We start from the raw sequence: 15,581 nt of genomic DNA, 5'->3' as shown, positions 1-15,581 counted from the left end.
CTAATGTGCTAAAGCTGAGCTCTGACATCAGCGGCCCTGGGGAGGGAGGAGAGGGTATCGAACAAGATGCTATCTGCCACTTTCATACATAGATATCCTCGTGTCAAAGCCCTAGATTTGCTCTTCGATCTCCAACAATCAGAGCGTCTGACACAGACGGAGCTTCGTCTTCTTCTCAGTGTAACAGAATGCAGCGAGCACCTCTGTCTGTAAATAAATACTCCACGCTTCACAGCCTGTTTGTGTGTGTGTGTGCGTGACCTCTCACTCACACCCTCAAGTCATACGGTCTTTGCTGAATTGGCTCTGAATGAAGTGTCAAAATGAGTGAAATGTGGTGCGGAGCCCCCACCATTTCATTAAACCTGACTAAATAGAGCAGACACTTAAATGCCATATGTTAAGGCTTTGCCCCTACAGGATAGAGATTAGTCAGGAGGCTTTATGACATGCTATACGTTCAGTATGAGTTAAGAGTTAAAGGACAACTGTATGACCACAATTAGATTAAATGAAGCAATTTTTACTTTCAGATAAAATTAAACAATCAAACTTATTTTGTAGGAAAATGAAAAAGGTTATTTAAAGACCAATAAAAGACAAATAAATTAAAAAAATTATAAAAATGAGAAATATTTTAGTCTGGCATTTGTAAGAACGCTGTGGCATAGCTTTAAATGACGATGCATCAGTAACTTCACATATTATAGTATCAATAAATATCTTATAATTATTATTATTATTATTATTAATATTAATAATAAAAAATAAATAAAAATTTAAATTACTTATTAATTGTTTTTGTGGTTTTGAACTGACAATGTATTAATACAACCAACCAACAATTAATTGATTGGAGTTTTGATTAATTTAACTTACTATTAATTCAGACTTTCTTTGTGTTTTTCTTTCTTTCTTTTTTCCTTTTTTTCTTCCACCTGCATTCATAACTGGCATGATTTCTCTCTCTTTTAGGATTAAACCAACACTGTTCAGGTTTGTTCATGCAGTCCCTCAGCACATCTCCTCCTAACCACAGACACTTTCCTCACTGTCAATGAACCTGGATAAATAAGAGGATGTAAAAAGGAATTAATGAACGTGTGTATGCGCGCGTGCGTGTGTGTGTGACAGCGTTGCTCACCGGCTGTGGAGTGGCTTTGGGCTCCGTGGACTTGACATGAAGGTGCGTCATCATGGCTTGCAGACGCTCTTTGTCTTTTGCTAGCTGTAATGAGAAGAGAGCGAATGTTTCATTTTTTATAAACACTCAAAAAAAACTAACCCTCATCAATTCCACACATCCCTTTGTAGTGAGAGCTGACTGCACTGTAGCCTCGGCATATGAGAAGAACAAATCAATCTCTTTTTGTCTTCGGGGATCTTCTAATTATTTGTTTTGAAAAAGCTGTCAACAAGTCTGTGCCTCAGACTGGACCCAGTCTTTCCTGTCCAGGTTAAATACACAGTGTTTGATTGGTTCTAACAAGGCCGAGCATCTGAAACTCAGCGCAGTCTCAGCTGCCGGCTTACATTAGGGTGACAGGCTGCGTGGAGAGTGTGTGTGTGTGTTAGCCTGACTCGCTCTCTCTGGCTCCACAGCAGCAGCAGGGGACAGTGGCACGGTGAGAGTTTAGAGCAAATAAAGCCTCACTGTTTAGGACAGGGGTGTCAAACTCATATTAGTTCAGGGGCCAAATACAGAGCAGTTTATTACATCAGATATGGGCCACACATTTTAGGCTGGGAAATGAGTAATTTAATCATTGTGCTCTAGTTTGCTCTTCCACGTATATATAAATGATAAATGATGCACTGCACTGATGATATCGAAGCAATAAGTGACAGAAATAAATATGTCCCTGTATCATCTTCACTTACATTTTTTAGATTTTGTGGCCAATTGTTTAGGTTATTTGGGGAAATTTTGTCGATCACTGAAGAAAATTGCAGGATTTGGGAAAAAAATTTGAGTTATTGTGTGCTCTGCAACTATTGTGGAGTTTTATTGAATTTGTGTATTAATTTGGTATTATTACACAGCGATTCATGGTTTCTCTGACTTCTTTTGCTTTCTGCTGCAGGTTGAATTAGATGCTCTAAAGCAGTGGTTCCCAAACTTTTCCCCCCCAAGTACCCCCTTTTCTTATCCTTGAATCCAAGTACCCCCTTTGTCCGACTATAGCATTTGGCTTATTGAAAACAATTTAAAAACAACTATAGAGCATAATGATGAAATGAATGAGTGACAACACACAAAAGAATTTAGTGCAGTGGTTCCCAACCTTTTTTGAATCGTGACCCCATTTTGATATCAAGAATTTCTGGCACCCCAAAGACATATTTTTTCTAGAATTAGTTTTTGATCATGTTTGAGCTCAAATAATTGTTTTTTTTTTTTTTTTTTTTTTTTTACAGTATTTAAGTTTAACGAGATTTATATTTCACTTGTTTAAGATTAAGTGTGTTGTTTTCAACCTTTCAGGTGACCCCACTTAAACTCAAAGGAGACCCCACATGGGGCCCTGACCTTAAGGTTGAAAAACACTGATTTAGTGGCTCCTGAATAGATTGATTTCTATAGTTTTTATCATTTTGACTTTATTTGTTAATTTTCCTCTCTCTCTCTCTCTCTCTCTCTCAAGTACCCCCTGTAGTGCCATTGCGTAATCCTAGAGGTACACGTACCCCCATTTGAGAAACACTGCTCTAAAGGGCCAGATTTGGCCCCCGGGCCTCGAGTTTGACACGTATGGTTTAGGATATGACGCGGTCTTCAAATCGCTCAACGCCCATTATTAACTATTTCAGTTCATCATGTGGTTTACATGAAGCCAGTCTGGACTGAATTACACCTGGAACTTTACTAACTCCCAACACGAGGCCAATTAGGAAGTAAATACTTGGTTTGAGACACTAATAAACCCTCTATTCTAACCATTTTAAACAGACACACATGGGAATTATTGGGCATCACAAAACACACTGAATTCTTTAGCTACTGCAGGGAACAAAAGGTGCTACCTGAGAATTATTTTCATAGTAAGACTGGAAATAAACAATAAGTTTTTCAACCTTGGGGTTGTGATCCCATGTGGGGTCGCCTAGACTTAAAATGGGGTTGCCTGAAATGTCTAGTGATTGAAAAATACTGATTAGAATTATATGTTGTTTTTTTTTTTACAATTTTTTAATTATCATTCTTTTTCAAATGAAAAAAACACAATCTTCAACAACTGTATTCTATACTTTCTCAAACATAAATCTAGTTAAAATGAAAATTTCTGAGGTGGCACATATTTGTCACTTTTGAGACGTATAACAAACATGATAAAAAAACTAATTATAGAGAAAAAATTGTGATATCGGAATGGGGTCACGACCCGTAAAAGGTTGGGAACCACTGTAATTAGTCATCAATAATAAAAGATAGATATGGAAAAACACGTGTGAGGTAATGGTAACAATTCTTGGTTTTTTAGAAGTTTTTCTATTGATATCATGTCTGGTCAGAAATTTGACCCTCATACATCCACTGAGTTAACTGAAAGTTTTTCGTTTTTTCTGAGAAACAAACATAAATACTAGTTATTAGGGGTGTGCGATCTGATGATATTCGATCGTGAAGGATTAAAACATGACGATGATCTGACAAATCATGGTGATTGTAGATCACATGTCTGTAGTGCACATTAGTAGACCGACACATTGGCCGTTTTTTGAGTTTTTTACTTGTATTGGCATCAGTCGACGCAGGCGGCTGCATTCGCTGACCCGCATTATTTACAGAGAGCAGAAATATTTTTTACTTGTTGTCGTTCTACCTCACCTTTGTTAATTTCTATAAATATTCCTTTTTTTAATTTTTATGATGTAAATTGAGGGAGCAAAAGTAGTATCGGCTCCAAATATTAACTCGAGAAAATCGCCAGTCCATACCAGTCATCGGCTAAAGCTGATGGAAAAAAAAAATCTGTATCGCCATCGGCCCAAAAAAATCCATATCGGTTTATCCCTAGTGTACATGTTATCCCTCGCTGTGTCATATGTCTGTGTGCTCACACACAGCACATCCTATGTTTTTTTAACTTGTCAAATCAATCAATTTGCTAAGTCAGGCTCATATCGGCAGTACATACACAAGAATTATTACTAAGCGCTCAAAGCGGAGAAGTACGCACCGCTCCCCCTCCCCCCTCCCTCCCAGTGCACGGACATGTTGCTGTGCTACTTTCTCTGCGCTAGCGGCTGCCTGTCAGAGGCTCAGTGCAGATGTCTGGACTGTCCGCTATTAAACTCCATCAGTTCCGAGTGTTGGAAGCACTGAGAGACGTTTGAGGAAACGGTACATGCATTTTTCTTCTCTAAGGAACTCACGGAGCTATTTAAACAGCTTTTACGTGACCCCTCATAGCTGATTTTCTTAAAGGGACCGCGTCCTCAATGTCGTTTAAAAACTACTTTCAACAACTCAAAGCTGCCCTGAAAGAAGTAATACTACATAATTTAGTCACACATTTCAGCCTAATAAAGGAGAAAGCCAAAACTGCCACAAAATGTTGATATTGTGCTGCTAGTGATTGATAAAAGGGTCTTTGTGGCATTTTTCTTTGACCCATTATTGTTTTTCTTGTAAAAACTATATTGGAAAAAATTAATTGAGTTTATATCACCTATCATCATTTAGAGGAAAAATATTGAGATATGAATATTGGTCCATATCACCCACACCTAATGTAACAAAATGTTTTATCTTGTAAAGGATATGATTGTCCAAACTGTGGGAAATGAGGGGTTTATAAGACTGTTTAAAGTAGGATTTTATTAACATGAGTGTGTTACCTCAATAACAAATAGAAATCACTAGACTGATCTGCTGCCTTGTTATGGAGCAAGTGTTGCTAATGCTAATGCTAAACCACTTTAGTTAAACAAAGTAAAAAGACTAAAATAACTTGAAGTTTTGCATGTTCGCCTTTTTGTTTGATGTTAATTGCACTTGAAACCGGTTTGAGCTTTTGATCATTTATCTTTTTTCCATTTAGGGCGATTATTTTAAGTAGGTGAATTGGTTTGTTTTACTGGTAAATAACTTGAAAATCATCTAAATGATCTGAATGAAAAAAAATGCGATAAAATCGGTATCATGATTTTACAAAGAAGACATTGTGTCGCTCACATCTACTACTTATTGAAAAAATCCTCATTAGATACTGCTCATCTTTCTTCAGTGGCCTTGGTGTTCCTTTAAGTCGCCCATCCACGCTTCACTGGCGACTCATTCCACAAAGTGTTTTATTGTTGGTGCAAAACAGTTAAAAGTCATAAATATCTTTAAAACCCAGTCAAATTTAAAATGTAATTATCTTCTCTACTTAGCCCCGGGGCCCTACATATATCTTTTCTTTGCTGACTGTCATGCATACATAACACATTTTTAATGACTAGTTAGTAGTGAAGTACAACATGTCTATTTCTCCTCTGTAAGTGACCCCCATGGCTGACAGGGAGGGAGGGGTGTGGGGAGACACCGAGGAAGTGTCGGCGAGATAAGGTAAGGCCACATAAATATTTGGGTACGGGACAATACCTGCAGCTCCAGCTGTTGTACGACCTGCATCTGCACCCGACACTGGGCCGTGCTCCTGTCGTCCAGGGCGTGCTCGTTGTTCAGGTGCCTGGAAAAAAGAACACACAAGATCAGCTTTATTTGTTCTAAAAAAAAAGGAAAAAAAAGTTTAAACAGCACCCAGAGGTGTAAAAAGTACTGATATATCATACGGTCGCTTGATTGAAATTGTACTAAAGTACAAGTAAAAAGTAGCTCAATTAAATCGTACTCAAAGCAAAAGTTACTAGTTACTTTCACATTTATTTTTTATAATAAATCTTGCCACAGTTCCCTTGCATACAGTAAACATCTCATGTATAAACTTAAAAAGGAATCTTGTACAATTGGAACTTAATTCTAAAATAACACCAATTAATTCAATAAAGAAAAAAAACAAAACATAAAAGTATAGCTACATTTATTTTTATTTATTTGTTCCTTTCATAAAAATGCAACGCACAACTTACATTACTGATGGTATGGTGAATTGAAACATTATTAATACAAAAATAAATCAAAACAAAAATATTAATGATACGTAAAACATGATGGGTGATTAAAGGAACCAGAGGTGGTGTAATGAATCTACTGGTGCTTCTTGTTTCTGTGATCGACTTCCATGTGTGTTGACGGTATTGAAACGTGCAAAATAAATAATTACCTTCGCCAAGCGCGAAGTGCAGAGCGGAAGATTATGTTTTACCCTGTGTTTGTCTGTCTGTCTGTCTGTTTGTTTGTTTGTTTGTTAGCAAGATAACTTGAAAAGTTATGAACGAATTTGGATGAAATTTTCAGGAAATGTTGATATTGGGACAAGGAACAGGTGATTTAATTTTGCAAATGAGTAAATACCACTCGTGGAAATTACAATATGGGTGGATGTGAGCTGTGCCTGAGTGGCTTATGGGTAATGTAGTAGTGGTAGGGGAGTGCACTGTGTGTATGTCCCCCTTGGTACTCGTGCTGTACTCTTTACATGTTTGTGACAAATCTTAAAAAGAATAAATGTGCCACATTTATGTCTTAAAAAGAATTAATGTGTCACACACAAATTATGTCTCTTTGCCATCGGTGTGAGGTGGACAACATGATACAAGATCATTTTTATCAAACGCAGCAGAGTAAATGTCCCCTCGTCTGTGGGTCCCCTCTGTGTGGTGAGCTTAAAAAAAGCTTAATTTTAAAACAGAAAAATTCCGCTCTTCTGGTTTTTGATTTCTGTTTTGGTTTTAAGTCTGTAAAACAAAATAACCAAAGAACGAAAGGTACAAGGATTGAAACAGCAGAATGACATTCAATATTTCATGTCTGCTCCTTCTTTAGCTCCCAGATAAGAGGAATGATTGAAGGATTTGAGGTAGCACTGAATTATGTACATCTCCTCTCTCTCTGGTTCGGCCGTGTATTAATTGCATCATCAAATCAGGAGACCTCGAATCAAGCGGCACCAAAAATAGGAGAGGACAACAGGAACGAGGAGATGGGATCTGTCACGAACTTGAATTATGGATATAATTACGCTTGATAATTTTATTCAGGGGAAGATGTTCTCTTTTACGTTTATAACTAATCTAAATAAGTAGCTCGCTGTGTAGAAGACGAGGTTTTTTTTTCTGTGTGATTTATATAAAATGGTGGAGATAAGGTTCATGAGTGAAGGAAATATGATTGGAGGAATTTTATCAGCTTCTGCATGAATTACTGTTTGAAAATGCTTATGCAGGGGCATTTCATTAATCATTTAATCATAATCCGAGCAGGATGTTTGAACTGATTTCACAAATACCCTTTCATTTCACTACTTCATTATGCCCACTAATGGATCCAATATATTATATATATCATAAATTATATCACATCTTCAGTGACCATGTAGGTCACTGTCACCAGGCATGTCTGTGTGTGCACGGAGTGGCGCCAGCCGACGGGGTGGGGGTTTGGGGGGGAAAGGTGTGTAATGTGCCTCAGAATTTTTTTTTCTTCCCTTTTTTTGTCATTTACTGCAAATCAAAAATAGCCAGCGCCCAACTGTGTGAAGGCGTCGCGATGGCCTCGATAAATATGAGGCTGTTACTTTACGGACAGGCCACTCATTTGTGCATTAAACATCCCATTTACACACAGAAAAACAGAAAGGTGGGACATATTGGGTAGAGCTCTGCGAGAAATATGATGGCGTACTCAACCTTGAGGTGAGTGATTTCAAAATATTTCATTGGTGGTTGGGATGGGGGTGTCCTTTACATTCCTTCACTTTTTCCTTTTGTGTTTGATTAGAAATTCTTCAGACACACATTCATACATTTAAAAAGCACATTTAAAGATTGTGAAGGCACCACCAACCCTTTCACTCTCTCTCTCGTGCTAAAATCAATTTCGTTTTCTCTAGGCTCTCCATTTGTTCCAATCAAACACACGGCTGATTAATTAAGTAGGTTGGGAAAATGAACCTGGTAAACATTTCAGGACATCTTACTAAATTTCAAAGAAGAAAATGATAGGTAAAGACATTTCAAGTCCAATTTAAGCCGCACAGACTGAATATTCAATGAAGAGCAGCCTACGTGAGCTGCGTTGGAATTCCTCTGTTCATAGGAGACATGCTTCTTTTTATCCTTTGTTACATTCCACTTTATTTCTTCTAATGACATGGAGAGTCACAGTGCATAATTAATAGGAAATGAAATATTCAAATGGCCCTAATGCAGCCTTGAGAGGAGTGTCTGGACACGGGAACAGGGGGAACGGGGGTGGGGGGTTGACATCGAGAGAGACTATGAACGTTGGCATGTGTCACTTTCTGGACTTCAAATGAAGCACATTTTAAAAGCTCTCCAGCAGGATGACAGAAGCCCCAATAAAACGTTAGAATGAAAGCTTTAAACACATTTTCATGCATGTTTTCTTCTTTAACACAATCAGTTTTTTTTTTTTTTTTAAACAACTTTCTAATTACACAGACAGGAACAGTCTCTAAGGATGGTTTATGATTTAAATGAAAAGTACACATCCATTCATCAGTATTTACATTGAAAACAAACAAAAATCACCATCAATTTATATATAGATTTTTATTTAACGATGTGACTTTCATAATCTATTAGAAGCAGAAAAAATCCCCTCAAATATGATTGAAAGCGAGACATTAAAAAATTTTAAATGGAAAATGTGCTTTTGTATATTAGAATCAGAAAAGTTTTACTTGCCAAGTACAGTTTAAAAACAAGACAAGGAATTTAACTTTGTAGAAGAAGAAGAAGAAGAAGAAAAAGAAAAAGAAAAAGAAAAAGAAGAAAAGAAAAAAACAAGAAAGAAAAGAAGAAAAAGAAAAAGAAGAAAAAGAAGAAAAAAGAAGAAAAAGAAGAAAAGAAAAAAAAGAAAAAGAAGAAAAGAAAAAGAAAAAAAAAGAGAAAAAGAAAAGGAAAAAAAAAGAAGAAAAGAAGAAAAAGAAAAGAAAAAAAAGAAGAAAAAGAAAAGAAGAAAAAGAAAAGAAAAAGAAGAAAAAGAAGAAGAAAAAGAAGAAAAAGAAAAAGAAGAAAAAGAAAAAAAAGAAAAAGAAAAAGAAAAAGAAAAAGAAAAAGAAAAAGAAGAAGAAGAAGAAGAAGAAGAAGAGATAAATATATATACACATGTATACAAGTACTGTAAGTAAAATTGTTTTTTGGAGGTTGTGAACAAATATATTTTTTTTATAAAAAAAAATAACAATGATTTCACCAAATGTAAAAAAGATGAACTGAGCCCACAAAACTTAAAAACGTGTTTCCGTTATTACATTATGGGGCAGGCAAAAACATATGAATCTATTATTTAATAAATAATTGACTCAATATGATGTTATTAAAATTATTACACTATTAGAGGAAAAATATTTTGCCTGCCCCATAATGTAATAAACCCAAAATGTAACAAGTTTTTGGGCAAAACGTGTTTTTTTTACATTTCAGGCTCAGCATTTTGTTACATTATTGACCAGTTATTACATTTCAGCTTTTATTACTGTTTTTTTTCTTTTTTCTTGTTACATTGGTGGTGGTTGTTACATATGTGGCTCTACCAGTGCTGTTGAGCAGACAGACAGTAGAAGTGCAGCACTAGAGGGCACTGCAGTGTTTCACTGGTTCTGACCTCTGACTGGACACTGAGGTGAGACAGAACCAGGTCGTGACCTTTAAAAAGCACAGCGTTCTAGGCTATTGAACCCAACACCACCCTTCTGTGCGCTCAACCCAAAAAACAGGAACAGGACTGTGGTGCTTTTGTATTTATCGGGATAGTGCATGAAGGTATGTAATGTTTTTGTTTGAAGATAAAATAAATAGACACAGGGTTTAAAACAACATTTCAGGCCCTGGATTGTTGTTACTGTTGGCATGAGGAGCTGAAATCTGGTTGATGTTAGGAGTCCTCACCTTTCTCTGTCTGCTGCACAGTACACTATGTTCTGCTGACTACACACACACACACACACACACACTTAGATTTCCATCCTATGGAGACTTTCAGTAAAGAGTCTTTTAAAGCCTGATGTATTCTTTGTTTTTATTTTCACTTTTTTTCTGTCTTTCTGAGCTCTGTAGTATCACTTGCAGGGTTCTCATGTGGAAGTGCTTAAGGGTTTGAGAGTTAACACCTTGGTGAGCCGCTCGCACTCCAGCCTGCAGTTAAACAAAGGCAGCTTTGTGGAGACACTCCCCAAATGTTTTCTTAACATGTTCCAAGCAGTTTGAGCAGGCAACTAAAGTAAACAAGATGTTGCCATGATAAAAACACTTGTAAAAACAGAGCTGAGTGCACTCACAGACTTTTTAAGGCCGAGCCTGAGCGAGTGCGCTGAATTTAATTCTCCTCTGTTCTATAAACAAAGGGTGAGGCAATGTCAGAATACAATAAATAGTGATTTAGACGTGGCACTCCCTGAGCTGAAATATGTGTGTATGCCTGTGTCAATCTGTACGTGCAACAAAAACGCTTTAATAACTCAAGGTCACAGGATGTGTGAGAAGTTGAAGTGAAATATATGACAACCACTTTGTCAGAAACACAAGCAGCTTTGTGTTACAGAAAAGTGTTCCAACTACAGTGGATTTGAGTTAACTTATATAGAATATAGAGGTGTATAGAAACAAAATAAATAAACTTTGTTACAATACTTAAGTCATTGTTTTAATGATTTGTACTTCACTTGAGTATTTGTTTTTCTAATCAGCACTTTTACTTTTACTCTACTACTTTTAAAAGTTAAAAACAAAACATACTTTTACTCTGTTATTTTTATTATTATTACCAACTCCTTCCATATTAAAATATGAATATAATTAATCTGGAATGGGCGTGTCCGAGAGTGAACAACTTCCGGTTCAAGCGCGGATTGGAGGTAACAGAGGGAATGGGATGCCTGGGGCAAGCGGAGATCAACATGCTACCTCAGCAGTTACCGTTGATTAGGGTGGCCATACGTGGGCAATATGGACCAAAACTCATATCTCAATATTTTTTTTTATCAAAAATGTTTTTAAGCACAAAGACAATTCTGAGTTAAATTTGCTGATGAAAAATGACACTCAAGCACATTTATTAACAAGCAGCTGCACAATATGTGTCACTTTTGGCTTTTAATCCTCTAAGGGACAGCATGTGTGAGTGAGTTCCGTAGTGTGGCTTGTTTAGAGGAAAGTCTGGGTTAAGACACACTCAGAAATCCATCTAACTGTGATTTTCATGCTGTTCTGAGAAATAGTGAAAGCAAAAATTTGTATTTTAATACAAAATAAGATATTGAATAAAACATATGTCAATATAGGCAATATCGTAATTTTCTATATCGCCAAACCAGAAATCTTGATATATCTTGAATCTCGATATATTGCCCAGCCCTACCACACGTCTCAGGTGCTCAGGTGTTTTTTTGTGTGTTTTGTCATAACATCTTTTTCATTTACCAAAAAGTGGAATAAAGAGAACAAGGAGAGAACATGTATCACTGTTTTGCTTCTTTATGATACTTTACTTTTACTTGTACGTTTGATACTTGAGTATTTTTTTCACAAGATACTTTTGAAACTTAAGTATATTAAATGTGAGCGGTTTTAAAACTTTTCATCACTAATGGGTGACTTTACCTTTTACCCAAGCCATTTTCAGTAACTGTACTTGTACTCAGTTATTTTTGTCAGGTACTTTATACACCTCTGTTAAAATATCGATTGACTCATGATTTTGCCACTGTTGCACAGGCTTCTGCGGTATCTGTGGAGGAACATAAAGCGCTTGTTTCAGGATAATGGAATTGTGTCATATCTTGTTTAAAGTAATCCACGGTGACAGTGATCCATTGATCTGCTGCCACGACGTCAATGTTCTCGTCCTCACCGTCACCATGGAGCTGTTGTGTGTTGGATTAGTGAGAAAGACGCAGCTCACATGGTTGATCAGTTAAACAGGGGTCGGACTGGAGTGGGGGAACCACAGATGTGAGACAATGGACGGTCAAACTACCTCACAGGGATCTGCTTAATGTACACACACTAGTGAACTGTGCATGGGACAAATGGTGCAAACCAAAAAAGAATGAATCCACAAAGATCAGAGACGTCACCAACAGTCCCTGTGTTCACTGACAAGGGAAAACACGCAGAGTGCCTCGAGTGTCAGCAGATAAACATCCCGCAGTTGTTTGTTTGGGAAAAACGTTCCCCTGTCACCATGGGAACTCCACTTATCACAGGAATTAGAGACCCCTGCTTCAGTGCCTTTGTCAGGGGGAGAGAGGACCAACCTGGGCTCAGGACTAACAACCAGCTGCACCTGCAGAGCTGCTGAGTCTCAGGGGGTGGGGGGGGGGGCAAAATATCCAATCGAGAAAGAAAGAGGACAAACAAACTGAAGAAAAATGCACAGCCGACCGGAAACTTCACTTACTTGAGGAATGAATGAAAATCGTCAAATACCGCCTCGCACCCAGGCCACTTGCAGACGCCATGGCCGTAGAGGGGGTGGTGACTGTGGGGGGAATGCTCCTCTAGCGTTCTGGAGTAAACAAAAACAGAGAGAATGTTATCAGTAAGAGAAAGATCACAGGTCTAAAGATGACAAGTTGAGCTTGGTGCTTCTCTAAGCACTTTGAGTGTCTATGATAACACGCTATATAAATCCAATGCATTATTATTATTATTATTATTATTATTATTATTATTATTATTATTATTATTATTATATAGCCTGTTTCCACATGAAAACATTGACCAAGACTTCATCCCTGAACCCTGGGCTTTGCCGATTGGCTGCAACGATGAGATAATTGATAATTGTGTAATGTAATTACTTAATATTAGGAATGTAACAAAATTTTGTGGCAAAATTAAAAAAACAGTGATATAAAGAATAAAAAAGTTTCAGGAAATAAAAAAAAAAATCAAGTAAAAAAGTTTCAAAAAAGCGCAGCCGCACAATGATATTTGACCCTCTTACTTCCCGTAGATGCTGCAATGTTTACAAGATAGCGAACAAAGTGGATGCTCCGTCGACTCAGAAGTCACAGAGCAAACGCTGTGGTCAGCGTGCACTTCTCTGGATACGAGCCAAACGTGTCCGTTGAGCGGCCGAATTTCATCCCATCTGAGCACTAAAGCTTCTTCTAAGCAGAGATTGAGACGGATCATGAATGAAAAGTCTAAAGTATAAAGGTCAAAAGTTTTCAATTTTTGAGAAATGAGAAATAATAATAAAACCAGTTTGATTGGTAAATTTGTTTTCATTCTTTATTTGTGAAGAAAAACACTCCCACACACTAACTTTTGCAGTCAAATTGTTTTTCATGAACAAAGATTAGTCACACATCGTATTGTGAGAATGTTGTATCGTATCGTGAGTTGACTATTTTGTTACACCTGTACTGATCATTGTGCTTTAAGAAAATGGGACTTTTGTTCTCTTGTTGTGAAATCACAACCAATCAATATGTAATTACGTAATATCAATGAAAAATGTTGCGAGTTACTTTATTGAGGCTGTTGGGGAGCTCCTCTGTCCCTTTTTCTGTGTTTCCAGCTGCATCATTACAGTTTCCATTTCAGTATTATTTGTTTGTTTCAGGCTAACAAAAAAGATTCAAGCATGAATCACAATTAAAAAATACATAGCCATACTAAAAAAGGCAGGAGCAAAAATCCTTAAATGCCTAACATATAAGCATCATCTATCAAAGACGTATCAAAGGACACCTGAAGGAGTCTGCACCGCAAACCTTACTTTCACACCAAGCACAAACTGTAAACAACTCTCCTCCTTTTCCTCAATTTATCTACTGACCGATCCATGTCTCTGGAGACTGGCAAGAATGCACCCGTGGGGAGCGTATGGCTTGGTACAATCAGTCTAAATAGCAGGAACATCCTTGAAAAACAAACTTTACAACATCTTCCATATGGCGAGAGGCGTGGAACCACAGCTAACCGTGTTGAGCGCAGGGAGCTGCCGGTGCGGAGGCAGAGTCTGCTAAGAGAGCGAGACAAGCGGCCATATGGACACGGGCACTATACAAGACACACAACTTTCAGCAACAAGAGCCTGGGGGACTGGCCTATATCTCTAACACCTGTTCTCCTAGTGGCACGGCGCTCCTGCCTTTCCTCCAGTCGTGCTCTTTCAGACTGCGGGATGGATGGGAAGAATCATTGCACCACAGAATGTTGTTGTGTGGCCACATGGGAATAACCTATAGCCCCCAAATAATAAATACAAATCTAGCATACTACCCAAAATCTCATTGGAGTACAAATCCTGTGTGATACTACTGCTGCTATTTATTTAAGATGAAGGTACTAAAAGTAGCACTCTGTATTTCATAGCCATTGAAAGCCAAAGAAAAAACAAATTATGTATCCAAAATGAAACTGCGATTTTATTCAGGATGAAACAAAGCAATGGTTACTTTTACATGAGAGCTTTAATTCGTCTTTAATTCAGATTAAAAGATAAATCCTCTTTAAAAAGATTAAAACTGATCTTGTAAACACCTATCGGTAATACCGAATGAAAATGGCCATTCCAAATTCAACCTAAATCTGAAGGAAGTGGCTGGTTTATTCTGATTTTTAATCTCAATGGAATAATTCCCCTATCTTATAAACGTTTAATTCCACTTCATATTAATTCCGGTTGTTCGGCGCATGCTCGTCCTGTAGTGATGATGCCATAATCCAAGATGGCCGCCTGAAGCAGAGATTATTTATTTAATAAGAACCTTAGAAGATATGTCTACATTGATATCCTCGGATGACCAAAGTGAAACAGTAGGTTATTGTTGCGCTGCTGCATCAAAACTACAATCAAAATAAAAGTGAAAATAGTACTTAATACAGTGGTATGCAAAAGTTTGGGCACCCTTGTAAATGTTCATGATTTTCCTTAATAAATAATTGGTTGTTTGGATAACAAATTCCAGTTAAATTTATCATATAGGAGACAAACACAGTGATATTTGAGAAGTGAAATAAAGTTTATTCGATTTACAGAAAGTGTGCTAGAATTATTTAAACAGAATTAGGCATGTGCATAAGTTTAGGCACCCTTGCATCTTATTGATTTTAATACTCTTAGCACTAATTATTGGAACTCAAAATTGTTTTGGTAACCTCAGTGATCCTTGATCTTAGGGTCTGGATTCTGGTGGGAGGTATTTTGGACCATTCTTCTCTGCAGATCATCTCTAGTTCAGTCAGGTTTGATGGTTTCCGAGCATGGACCGCCCGTTTTAAAGCACACCATACATTTTCAATAATATTCAGGTCTGGGGACTGAGACGGCCATTCCAGGATGTTGTACTTGTTCCTCTGCATGAATGCCTTAGTAGATTTTGAGCAGTGTTTAGGATCATTGTCTTGTTGAAAGATCCAGCCCCGGCGCAACTTCAACTTTGTCACTGATTCCTGGACATTGTTCTCCAGAATCTGCTGATATTGAGAGGAAT

At 37.3% G+C, this 15,581-nt stretch overlaps 1 protein-coding gene across 13 annotated transcripts in view; it reads right to left on the bottom strand.

The window, feature by feature from the left end:
• Positions 1–15,581, bottom strand: part of foxp1b (forkhead box P1b) — a 288,207-nt gene that overhangs the window by 15,516 nt on the left and 257,110 nt on the right. For all 13 annotated transcript variants that reach the window (XM_028448144.1, XM_028448138.1, XM_028448132.1 and 10 more), the window contains 3 exons: positions 12,533–12,640; positions 5,591–5,678; positions 1,145–1,228 (listed from right to left, as the gene is read on the bottom strand). In XM_028448144.1, the coding sequence (XP_028303945.1) occupies positions 1,145–1,228; positions 5,591–5,678; positions 12,533–12,640 (280 nt within the window). The remainder of the gene's footprint in view (positions 1–1,144; positions 1,229–5,590; positions 5,679–12,532; positions 12,641–15,581) is intronic.

Source organism: Gouania willdenowi, chromosome 5 (genome assembly GCF_900634775.1).
Source record: "Gouania willdenowi chromosome 5, fGouWil2.1, whole genome shotgun sequence".
Lineage (NCBI taxonomy): Eukaryota > Metazoa > Chordata > Actinopteri > Blenniiformes > Gobiesocidae > Gouania > Gouania willdenowi.
Note: the sequence above shows the minus strand (reverse complement) of the source record. Positions and strands in the feature narration are given on the sequence as shown.